Source organism: Malurus melanocephalus, unplaced genomic scaffold, assembly GCF_030028575.1.
Source record: "Malurus melanocephalus ecotype Western Australia unplaced genomic scaffold, MMel_1.1 scaffold_17, whole genome shotgun sequence".
In the NCBI taxonomy this organism is placed as follows: Eukaryota; Metazoa; Chordata; class Aves; order Passeriformes; family Maluridae; genus Malurus; species Malurus melanocephalus.
In genome coordinates, this window is record NW_026623249.1 from 699986 (window position 1) to 713088 (window position 13103).

At 36.7% G+C, this 13103-nt stretch overlaps 1 protein-coding gene across 6 annotated transcripts in view; it reads right to left on the bottom strand.

Annotated features, from left to right (window-relative positions):
* Nucleotides 1-6390: 6390 nt before the first annotated feature.
* The window catches only part of NR2C1 (nuclear receptor subfamily 2 group C member 1), a 43408-nt gene continuing 36695 nt past the window's right edge, over nt 6391-13103 (bottom strand). For all 6 annotated transcript variants that reach the window (XM_057386945.1, XM_057386922.1, XM_057386937.1 and 3 more), the window contains 4 exons: nt 11783-11922; nt 9789-9926; nt 7467-7572; nt 6391-6931 (listed from right to left, as the gene is read on the bottom strand). In XM_057386945.1, coding sequence (XP_057242928.1) covers nt 6757-6931; nt 7467-7572; nt 9789-9926; nt 11783-11922 — 559 coding nt within the window. In that variant the 3' untranslated portion in view covers nt 6391-6756. The remainder of the gene's footprint in view (nt 6932-7466; nt 7573-9788; nt 9927-11782; nt 11923-13103) is intronic.

Here is a 13103-nt window from a genome sequence, read left to right on the forward strand (position 1 = left end):
CCCTGGAAAAATCCTAGGATGGAGGTGAACTGAAGTCATTGTAAAAGAGCTCAGACACCTCATGACAGTTCATTGGAAGGGATTAGACTGAAGGTCTGCAAAGCACCAGAAATCTGCACAACCAAAGCCACAGGGATGGCTGCTCACATGTCTCTTGCCAACCAACATTCTTTTCCAGGGAGTTGGTATTACCTGAAGGTTCAGAGCATGGCAGTTTGGTCCTCTGGATATCCAGCAGACAGTTCAGCTGAGTGAAATGCACTACATGAATTCAGAACCCATGGTGGACAGTGCCATCTGGTTTCTCTGTTCTCACAGGCAAATCCAYCACAGAAGTTTAGTTAAAAGCAATCCCAGAACATTACTTCTGTGCTATCCCTTTTCCTCTACCATTTCACACAAACCACAAATATTCCTGTCTCCTTATTAGCACCCTACTACCTCCCCTTAATCCAAGCACAGTTAACTTGAAAATATTTTTGAGCAAGCACTACTACAAGATCCGGTTATTTAAAAAAAAAAAATCAGGAAATGCTTATGTTTAGCCATTATCAACAGCCACAAAACCCTTAAGCATCCAGATGTTGATACTTGAAGATGGTGATGCTCTAGTGGTCCAAATTAGTTGCTTTCACCTCCAACCCAGTGCCTCAGAGGACACAATTGTTTCCTACCTTCAAGCCAAATGCACAGCCCTGAGTTCCAATAAAGATTCATGTTCGAGAAGATTGTATTCTGAATTAGCCGTTGTATATCAGAGCGAGGGTAGGGCTGGATAGGGTGAGTGGCCACGCAGGGCTGTCCACAGCATGTATTAATGCAAGACTTGGTGCACATGGGAAGAAAAGCAGCTTAGCACAGATGCATTCTTCTGATGAAACAGAATTGTTCTTTGGAGTTATTTGACAGAGGTATTAGCAGGTCAGGCAAGACTGGGTGCTAGAGGTGTTTGTTGATGGAAAAAAACATAAGCCACAGAGATGACCAAAAGGCTGTGGAAAGTTACTGGAAGAAGAAAGAGTAATTCATTAGCAGACTGAGTGGGGAACCCAGCCCTGTAGGAGTTAGTGGATCCAGAGGAGGGTCACAAAAATGGTCAGAGAGCTTAAGCTCTTCTCCTATGAAGACAGACAGAGTTTTTCAGCCTGGAGAAGGCACTGGGGAGAGGTTCTAGTGGCCTTTTAATAATTAAAGGAGGCCTACAAGAAAGACATCAGGGCCTGTAGTGATAGCATGAGGGGCAATGGCTTGAAACTGCAAGAAGGTGGAAAACTGCAACAMGGATGAAACAGTTGGACTCAATGATCCTAGAGGTCTTTTCCAACCTTAACAATTCTATGATTATTGAAATTCTATATAATGAGAGTAGTGAAACRCTGAAACAGGTTGCCCAGAGAAGTTGTGGATGTCCCATCYCTGGAAGCATTCAAGGCCAGGCTGAATGGGGCTTTGAGCAACCTGGTCTAGTGGGAGACGCATGGCAGGGGTTAGAATGAGACGATCTTTAAGGTCCCTTCCAACTCAAACCATTCTGTGATTCTAAATACCAAGAAAGGCTAAGTCTTTAATAAACAGAGGGAGGATACAGCCTGGAGTATAATTTGATGGGAATTAGAACAAATGCTTATTTCCAGCTCCCATGATCAGTAAACTCATTGCCTTATCCAAAGTTTATCTTTACCAGTGCACCTTACATTTTCACTGCAGTGTATAATTAATTTATTTTATCATAAAAACATTTCAGAATTTAAATATGGGGAAAATGGCAATTAATTTCTCATTTGGGATACCATTCTGGGTTATCTGCACATCCTTGCAAATACCACATTCATTTAYAACAGAGGACAACAACTAAAAAACCTTACACTTTTAAAATTATCATTGAGAAATCAATACTGGAACAAAACAAAAYTTGTGCTGATTTCACAATTTTAAACATTAATAAATTCATTATTTATCCAGTAATATTTAAAACTGAGATGAGTTTACTTGAACATTTGAAGTCTGTTTCTTTCAAAAGAAAAGAAAGCTTTGTTCAACCATACTGTAACTGTCAACCTAAAACTGATCCATAATGAATCAAGTACTAATCTCCAAATATCCATTATTGCATTATATGACATGAAGATCTATGATCAGGGTTCATTCTAATATAAATTTCCATACAGTGTTTTTAAAAACAGAACATTGGTAAGTTAAATTTTACAATAAATTATTTTTCAAATGCATAGGCCAGAAAGTAGTAAGCAGGGAAACAAAGAGTTAATAGCAACAAAGATTAGCAAGATATTGCAGCTACCACAAATCCCAGAGACTGAATGTAACTGACAATACTACACTGTGTAATAAAAATGTGAAAGATCCACATAATTGTATTCAAATAYAGTGTTCTAGGTCTGTAAGACAATCTGTATAAAACACTAACAAAGTAATAGGATATTGCAATTGTTTTCTATAATAGGAAGTTACAATTTATTYTTAAAAATACATCCAAAATAGAATCTTCCAATTTAGCTAGGTTTCAAGACATTTATAGTGACTTTTTTTATATAACAGCAAGACAACTACAGTGACACTGTATTGCTTACACTGAAACGGATGTACTAACAAACCACAAAGGCTGAACAAAATGAACAGACCAGTTTCAAAACGAACAGATTGACTTTCACTAACACTGAAGATCACACAAGAATAAATGTATGGACAGATAGATTAACTACAGGAGGTATTGCAATGAATATACTCTTGAAAAAAGTTTAAAGTATAACAATTATTTGCACTAGGAACTTCAGCAATAGGACACAAGCAACCGAAACCCACATACACAAGTGCAACATACAGTTTCATGAAAAATATTTGCACTAGTAAGCTTATTATGTGTAACAGTACGTTCATCTTTAAATTATAGGGTTCTAAAATGTATAAAATTGTTTTTCCTTTCATGTGATTTATATTAAAATGATTTTTCCTGTTCTTAACATTGAAAATTTTAAAGCTGTTGAAACTAAACTTGTCCTTTCATTAGCAAAGAATTTTTGGCTGGTAAATGCCACGGTTTGCTTAAATCCTTACCRGCTCTGTAAACTGTCAAGTCTGCTAAAGATCAAAAAGTTGAAAAATAATTTAAAGGTAAAAAGAAATCACAAAAGCAATGAGATATTTTAACATCCATGGTGGAGTGAGCTTCAATACTCACATTTTTGTTATTGTATTGACAGTGGTACTGACAGAACCCAGTAATATTAACCCGTCTGTCATTGGGTACCAAAGAATATTCATTCACAGAACTATAAATGACAATAAATCACACAGGTGGTAACATGAGATCATGTAATCATAAAAAATAACTGTTAGAAACACTATCTCAGCTGAAGGTAACTTCATACATTTCATTTAACTGAGAAGAGTTATCTTAAAATAACCAAAACAATAAAAGCAGAACTTCATGGTTTGGTTTTTAGATGAGCTGTTGCACTGTTCTTAGATAACAGTGATGGTTAACATGGATAAATAAGGAAAAATCATGTTGATTCCTGTATTTACCTGTTTTAAAGCTCCCATTCCTGAGAAAACCCTGTTATGCCTCATTTCTTACAAAAAGGATGAATTTATAGTTTAAAAATTATTAATGAAATAATTTTGAAATAATTAATGAAGATCTTACTGAGCAAAGCAACACTGAAACAAAAACCTCCTGTACAGGATGCATCAGTTAGATCATCATAAAGACAAGAGAGATTACTTGGCAGCCAGCATGGATCAGCTACACTCTAGTTTTATATCTTGAAAATACATTATTATGAAAAATGTAAAACTTTGGGGGGAAAAAAGGTCACTTACCAGTAGTCAGAGCTGTTTGCTATGTGTTATATGTATGCACTTTGGCTCTTTAGAGGTCCAAATGTCAGAGGTATCCAAGATCAATRAAATGCAGGGGTTTTTTGGCCCTCACAATACACAAACACCTGAATTTAAACAACATGATGTGAGACATGCTTCTGTGTTCATGAGTTAACACATCCTAAGCAAGTAGTCTTGACCCAGCAGTCCATGGTAGTGCAGTCCTGGTGTTACTGAAGTTGTATTCAAACAGACTAGGACACAAACAGGAAGCAAGGACAAGAATCCAGAGAAATCTGAGGACATCCCCTCCAAAACAGCACTCCGATTAAAGAAAAGGGAGGAAGAAAGCAAAAAAGACACATACTAGCTATGGAAAGGCAGCGAAATACCCATCAAGGACTGCAAAAACCTTGCTAGGGCATGCAGAGATGTRGTCAGGAACACTAAGACTCACATAGAACTGAAATTGTCCAGAGATGTCAAGAATAACAAGAAAAGTTTCAACAGATATATGAGTAGTAAGCAGAAGCACAGGGAAGATAGAGACCCACTGCATAACTGAGCAGGGAAAATACTCACTAATCATGCTGATAGGGCAGAGGTTCTCACTATCTTTTTCACTTCCTTTTACYTTTACCAGCATAGCTGGACCACAGAGCACTGGATCAATTATCTACAACAATGAATGTGCCAACCCACCAGTGTTGGTGTACAGCTGGTTTGCAGCTTCTTGCAATGGCTCAACACACAGAAATCCATGGGCTCAGAAGAAATCCACCCTAGAATATTCAGGGAAATGCCTGACCTTGGTGCAGGGCCTCTCTCTATATGAAGTCTTGAAGTTCTTGATATAACAAAGACATTTCTAGTGCTGAGAGCAAACACAGCAAGATGTGATCRGACAGGATATTAGAGTCTCTCCTAGGGTCCTGTTCCCATATAAGGTTGGAATGAAAGATCTTTCATAAAGATGACTGAACTGAGGGATTCAGTTGCTAAAAATTTATATATGTARATACAATGGTATCAGCTGTTTATGAAGCTGGAAAGTACCATACTTGAGATGTGGTAGTCTTGATGAGAGGCTGCATCAGATGAATCTTTTGGTCAGCTGTAAGCAAAGAAGTACATATCACATCTGAGGCTCAAGTTATGGARTGAAAGATTTCTTCAAGGATGTGAGAGATTTGCACACTGTACTGCATTTAGAAAGAAAGCAGGTTTTTATTTCCATCTTTCTATTACCTGGGTTACGTGAATTTGGAGAATATCAGCATGAACTCTTCCAATAGTAGTGGAATCCCTCAATATATTCAGGAGTCATATRTTGTCAGTTTCCTTTAAAGTAGCATGGTGCTCCACAACATTTTTCTTTCTAAACAGGASAGATGGATCTGAAGGGTGGACTGTTGGATGGATAACAAACTAGATGGACAGTCACTACCAAAGGGTAGCATTCAGTGGCTAAGAGTCCCAACAGCCATCAGTGACAAGTGGTGCCCCTCAGGGGCCCATATCAAGACCAGTGTTATTTAGTATCTTCATTAATGATACAGATGAAGATAAGTACACCCTCAAGCAGATTTGCAGATGACACTGAGCTGAGGGGTGTGGTTGACAAACCTGAAGGATGGGATGCCCTCCAGCAGGACCTGGACAAGCTGGAGAGATGGGTCCATAGGAATCTTATGGGGTTTAACAAGACCAAGTGCAAGATGCTGCACCTGGATCAGGGCAWCCCCTGGTACCAATCCAGGCTGGGGGGTGAAGGGATCAAGAGCAGCCCTGCCGAGAGGGACTTGGGGGTGCTGGGGAATGAGAGGCTGGACATGACCCAGCCATGTGCACTCACAGCCCAGAAAGCCAAACATATCCTGAGATGCATCCAAARCAGCATGGCCAGCAGGGTGAGAGAGGAGATTCTGTACTTTCACTCTGCTCTGGTGAGACCCCACCTGGAGTGCTCCCATAGGGAAGGGCACTGGATTTGACAAACTCAAATTTGAAAAGTAATCACACAGGAGTGGTTGGAAAAGAGGACTACATACCCAAGTCTAACAATAACAAAAGTAAAGACATGGACACAAGTTAAAAGGCATCTAGAATGCTGGAATCACTGGGCACTGAGTAGGAAAGAGGAAGGGCTTGGGTGAAAAAGCTATGATTTCTGAGACCAGAAAAARCAGGACTACGCTGTCTTTGAATGCATGCAGTATAAAACAGCTGATGTCTACATTATTGCTACAATACAGTATTCTGTTGCATCTGCAAAACAGTCAGTACTGACTCTTTGCTGCTTCACTTTTGATTAACTGCATCAATGTTAACACCAGAACATTTTAAAATGAGAACTTCCTTTACTTTCCCAGGACTTGAAATGTAATTAATCCAGTGTAATTCAGCAAGAAACATATCTCTCTTCAAAACAACAGCCAAAACTAAGCTGGGTCTTGTTTGCATGGAAACTGGCCTTTTCAGGATGGTTGATCATGTATTTTTGATTTGATATGTGAGAAAGAAGTAGTAGCAAAACACTGAAAACCAAACTCAGAGAGGAAAAGTTAATTTATTTGTCTAAAACTTCAAACTAAGTTGAGATACCTTAGTTCAGTCAAAGCTTCTTCAGTTTCCTCATAAGCCTGGACTTCATAAACAAATATTCCAAGTGCCTCTATCTACAAAAATAGGATGGACAATTCTTGACTTTCTTCAGATATCAAGTTAATTTACAAGTCCTTGAAGACAGATGGAAGTGATCCTATATCCTAATACACTCCACCATGTGTACTGGAAAGGAGGAATATGAGCCTTCTTTGGAAAGGTGCACTGGAAGGCTTATTACCATCTCTTGGAGACTGGGTATGCATTTACATCACCATGATTGCCATGGTACAGAATCCTGGACTGCAACTTTTATACGGCATGACCTATGATCTGAGAGTTGTAGTCTGCTGCCTCCATTCGCAGRATGTAGGGGATGATGCTATCAATCTGAACATTTCCAATTAGTCCTGCGAAGAACAGCTCTTCAGTGATGGCAGCACTCATCAGCCTAAGAGCAGGCAATCTGAGAAGAAGTCTAGATAGTCTGGAAAATAAGTTTGGTATAAAGGGTTACTTAGCACGTCACATATTTTGGTGTTACTCACCATGATGTCATTAGTAAAAGAAGTGACTGACAAGGGACACTACTGGTCAAAATTTGCTACATCTGGTTCATGAAAGGCTTAAGTATTTAAATCAGCAGAGCATTAAATTTATGTTTAGTCACRTCTTGAACAATATAGAAAATCTGAGGATGTCTGTCAATTATATGTACTATATATAATGTTTGGACTTATGACTAAATGAGGAAATATTCCAAATAGATGCAATTCAAACTGAATATTACTAATATTTATTTCTGATACTTAATTTTAGAAATTAATAATGAGATAACAAATAATACTCCTAATATGTATGACCATGTGTATAATATTTGAATTGTTTTAAAAGTTATTTCTTAACTTCAGGAGTTGAGAAGAAAATGTACTACTACTCTATTACATGAGATACTGTATAAATCASTATCACCAATGACTCTGAAAAGAGTATCAATCAAGTAAGCATCTAAGTTTACAGACCTGTAAGTATCATCAGGATATGCCTTTGTTACATAGTCTTGGAATTCCATATAAGCTTTTTCTTGAAATTTCTCAATCTGTACCACGTTTTCTAGACCTGGGTGATCTGAAAAGAAAAAAAAAAACAAAACAAAACAAAACATTTCTTTGTTATACCCATTCTACAGAAAATGAACTAAAATTCATACAGATTATCCAGYTGCCAACATACTGAAATATTATGTGGTAACTGCAGCAGGCTTCAGTTTTAATGGTAGACACTACTTTACCTCCTTCTATTTCTCTTTCTTTACACTTATTTTTACTTAACTCTCCATAAATAAAATCAGACATTTTAAAGCATTCAAATAAATTCAGTGCTTGCAATGTTTACATTAATCTTGATGATACAACTCTGCTCTCTGTGTAGCAGTAAAACAACATTGTTTCAACACACTGCCATTTTTTGGAATACTGGATGCAGAAATAATATTTGGGTGGAAAGCAAAGGATAAAAKAAGAAGCAGTGGAAGAAGCAGAATAAAAAGTTGTGAATTGTCTGTTTCCTAAGCGTGTAAAAAAGTCCAACTCCTGGCCCTGTGCAGGACACTCCAAGAGTCACACCACGTGCCTGAGAGCATTCTCCAAAAGCTTCTTGAACTCAGATAGGCTTGTATGTACCAGATCGCTCTTTTCCAACTATTTGGTGCAAAAAATTTCCAGTGTGCTAATCACAATTTTTTGCAGTGATTTGAACTTGAAATGTGAATCTTGTTAAAATGAAAGGGTATCAACCTAATTGCCAAGTCAGATGGAAATTGTTATCCAGTTATTCCATTACTGATATAGATTATATATACATATATCTAAAAGAAATTACATATATAGGTAGCAATGGAAGATAGGCAAGGTTTTTTTTATGCACTTAGATGAATACCATGAAGTCCTGTTGATGATGCCATTTTTACTGGGAGTTGTATATACTACATTTAGAAAAGATAATGCAAATCTGAGGGAAACTGCAAAGCAAAAACCTCATACTATATAAATTCTATATATTAGAAAAACTGCTTAAAATTTACATTTTGGAAATGTCCAAGTCAACTAGTTCTTCTGTGCAAGGGTGAACTGTAATTGAATGGAAAAAGAGAGTTCTTGGATCTACTAAGTCTACAGAACTGACAAGAACCAAGTACCCAGATCTGCAGTACTAGACTAGTGTAGTCCAAGTCCCATTCTACTAATAGGGGGCAGGTCACTAAGATTCTGTCAGAATTGTAACACTTGCTCCCATCTTTTCCATAGGACATCAGCATCCTTAAAATGCAGAGCAACAAGGAAGYTGCTGGTGCTGTTAAAATATTCTGATACAAAATGGAGTAACTGAAGGTTTACTTTCTAAATGTGACAGTGAAAAGATCTTGGAGATAGAGGAAGTACTTGAGATTTGTACATTTTTCTTTCATCAAAGGACTTGATTTTGGCTTTATCTTGAATCCCAATTCTAAATTATGAATCTAAGGCCTGCAGGATACTGATATAAAACCTGAATGCCTTTCATGAAAAGTTAGTTCTACAACTTCCACATGAAGAAAATTAATTTTGTAATTTTCAGTCGAGGCATACAGATTGCACAATCTAATTACTCAGGCAATATCTCCAGAGGACTCTTTCCTCCCTGTTGTAAACTTATCACCCAGGAGAAAAATCAAGTTACATTAGACAGTGAAGGTAATATATGTCCATCAATGCTACTGAGAGCACATTAAGCAAATACTATTTAGAGGACAGAGATAATAACAAAAGTGAATGTTTGTGGTGTTCATTCACAAGAAATGCTATATGCATTGTCTTTGTGGAGGGAGATAATCTTTCTGTAATTTGGTATGTGAGAGCTGATGCCCTCATAGTCTTTCATACATTAAAATCCCAACTTCAATCCGTCTCATCTGGATGTGCAAAAGCAACACTTCAGAAAATTAAACTGCAGGTCTCCAGAAAATGTACCCCAGAAAGGAGGCACAGAATTTAATGCAATAAACAAACAAACAAATAAATAAATAGAATAATACCCCAAACCAGCCAAATACCCAAACTCAAAACAACAAAAAGCATGAGTGGCAGAGCAAAGAATAAAAATAAAAGTCTCCCCCACAAAAAAAGTCCCCAAAGCCACATTCAACTGTTTACACTAAAAGATTAACCCTCTTCTTCCTACAGTCCTTACAAACCTTCCAAGATTCCTCAACAAATGAGGCAGTAACTGCATATAATGAAACAGGCAAAATTTATATGGCAACAAATAGCACAAATTAAAGTTTTACATTTGGAAGAATTACATACCAGGACTGAAGAGGACGATTGCTTTCAAATACGCATATTCATATCCATCTAGACAAAGCTTAACCATGCTGTTACAGAACTCTTGCAATTTGAAGACATGCTCCATTACTAGTCTTCCTCTGTCTGTTGGCAGCTTATCTAAGACATACATAAATATAAAATTCCAAGTTAACATGCATACAAAAAATGTGGTCACACTGGAATGTTAAAAGTAAGTATTTAATTAGTTTCAAACAATGGGAAATCTATGCATATTTAAATTCCTATTAGGTCTGAATTGTTGACACCAACAATTATGGAGTAAACACTCATTTCCCCTCCTTCCAATTAGGACTCTTCCTGTCACTAACATTTCCAGTAATTAGCCATGGATTRGAGCACGAAAATAGTATCAAGGAAGGATGAGACTACTTATAAGAAAAGAATACACTGCTACTGTAGATCTGTGCTCTACATCTAAGGACCAGGTGCCACATGGTAGGATAGTGTACAGCTTCATGGGTTTAGTCAAAGACCACTGTGCCACTGCTGTAAAAGGTGTACTACACACCTTCCCTGATTTGCACTGAGGGTTATGAGGTTCGTGCAGAGCTGCTCCCTTTGAACCAGCAACAGCAAAGCATCCTGGAAATCCCACTCTATTCACACCCCATCAAACTAGAGTTCCTAGACCCWACAAACATGGAATCTCTTGGAAATACTGCAGCTGGAATACTGTGTAACTGGTTTTTGCAGTCAACCTGAATTCCCAATTTCAATGATAGAAATTTGTAATAAAGATAAAAACATAATGACTACAATATCCTTTTTGATAAACATCCTTTAAGTATTACATAGACCAAATTTTCCAATTCCATTTTTAACCGTCCTAGAGACAATCACATATCAGTTAGTATCTTTAGCTGATGCAGTAGATTTCATTATTGGATCAGTTTGTTTTAAACTATTTTTATTTTTAAGAGGATCTTGTCGGTATTTTTAAATCATTAAAACCCCTCMGAAATAATTCTTTAATTACCTTATCATAAAAGAAGATGAAAAATCTAGAGTCTGGTGGACTGTTTTTCTCCAGTTTACCAGTCCGCATTTGCACAGCATCAACAACAGTGAATTTTTATACCTCTAACAGCAAACAACTCAAAAATTTAGTTAAATCTGAAAATGCTTAGATTTTTGTATGTGCTTCTATGTTATGAATAATGTGTTACGACTATGAACAGATGAAGACTTTACTGTTGAGTGGCTAGCTGTAAGTGCTGACAACCTTGTGAGTGACCACAAAGCACACAAAGCTTGACTAAAAGACTCCCCTCCTGCTCAGAAACAGAATTAAAGAGGCCAAATGACATGTCTTTCATTTGAATGAAAAACATGCAGAAGATGCAGGACATATGATTAACAAGGAACAAAGTGAAGATTTGTTGAAGACTTGCATGTAGACTAAAACAAAAATACAAAAGTGAACAAGCCAAGGTATGTAAAGTGTATCACCAAGTTGGCATTCAGCTGCTTTGTGTCACAGCTAAGAAGAGCAAGGACAGGTGGGCCATTCTTTACTTTGTATCCTTCATACAGAAGAATCGTATTCACAGAACACTTTTGTTCTTAATGTTGATGGTGCCCATTATATTCGTAATTTGGGCTGATGGTATTAACTGAACAGCAGAACACTATTAGACATTACAACACACAACAAAAATAACCCCTTTAAATGCTAATCTATATTAGGCAGACACACACATATATGAATATATAAAAATGATATAGGTTTTTTTTTCCATTTGGAGCTATTAGCATAGCTGACTTTTGCAAAATTGCTAAAAAATTCCAYCTTGTGGACTGTAATTGCTAGTATCATTTTATTCCAATACTATATGAAATTTTTAGACAGTAAATTTACATTAACAGCTAAAGGATAGACAAGCTTGTGTGCAATTCAAAACATAAAAAACATCAATTCCTCAAGTCTAGCATGTGCACAGTATACACCTTACCTTGTTGTAAACTGCCTTGAAGGTGATTAACAAATGCAGCTAAGATCGTTGCCACATTCATAACTTGTGAGCATTGTGCTAGACCAAGTGTAAAAAGTTCATTCCAGCAGGCTTTTACTAATGAAATGCTGTTATCCTGTCTATTAAAAAGCAAAATAATTTAATAAAACCTGACATTGCATTCACACATTTTTTAAAATTTGAAGAACACTTCATAAAACATTAATTCAGTTATTACAACCAATATCAAAATGAAGCTCTGCATCATTTTTCTTTGCATGCTACAATTAAAGTACCAGGTTTAGACTGACTTCTGTAGAACACTRTATTTTTGTTTAAATGACCTAAAAGGAGATAGATTTCTATCAAAAAAGCAAGCTGAAGTTACAGTAAATTCCAGCTGTCTCAGTTCACTCATACTAGTTTTCTTAGGATTTAGAACAACATTTTTATGCATGGACAAAATAAGATTGCACTTATGTTCCTGTATTGTGGACATAGAGTAGATTCAAAGGTCTTTTTTTTCTTCACTTTGAAACTGACCGTTTGGGGTATTATTTTAAGATACAGATGAAATGGAACATGTGTGATCAAGATTTTGAGCTCCCTGACTGCTATTTTCTGCATCCCTTTCAAGTCTGGAATAAGGTTTGAAATACAGACTTCAAAGTATAAACACCAGTCATAAGGATTTCTTGGCTGTAGCTTAAAATTAAATATATCAATTCTTACTCAGCCACTTCCGTATTAGTAACCTAAATTTCAGTAATGCCAAATGCATCTCTTAACTCAGAGCCTAACAAGAGCTCAGAACCTTAGAAGGCAAATCCTATCAGAGGACTCAAATTCAGGTACCACGTTTCAGTTTTAGCCAGCGAATATAAATAAAGGAAATTAAAAGTAAGTACAAGATCTATCAAAGAAGAAAAGCAYATTGAAGCTAGGATTTCAACTACAAAAATACAGTGGCATAGATTTTTGCAATATTGTTGATGCCATCTTCAAGAACATTTCTGATGATTTACTACAATACTAAGATGCCAAATGACAGGTGAACAAAGACTTATCCTTAACTGGATTACAGAGAGCTTACTGAGAGAAGTACTTTTTGCTATGATGAAGTTCTTGTCATGGTAGACACAATACTGTACATGCAGCTTCTGCACATATTTGTCATATGTTCATTCATCTCCTTTAACATAATCAAAGGTTATGATTTATACGCTGAGCACCATGTAAAGGTTATGACATAGACGCTGTTATATAAAGGTTATGATATATACACTGAGCACCACGGAAAATAGGGTGTACTGGCTACTCA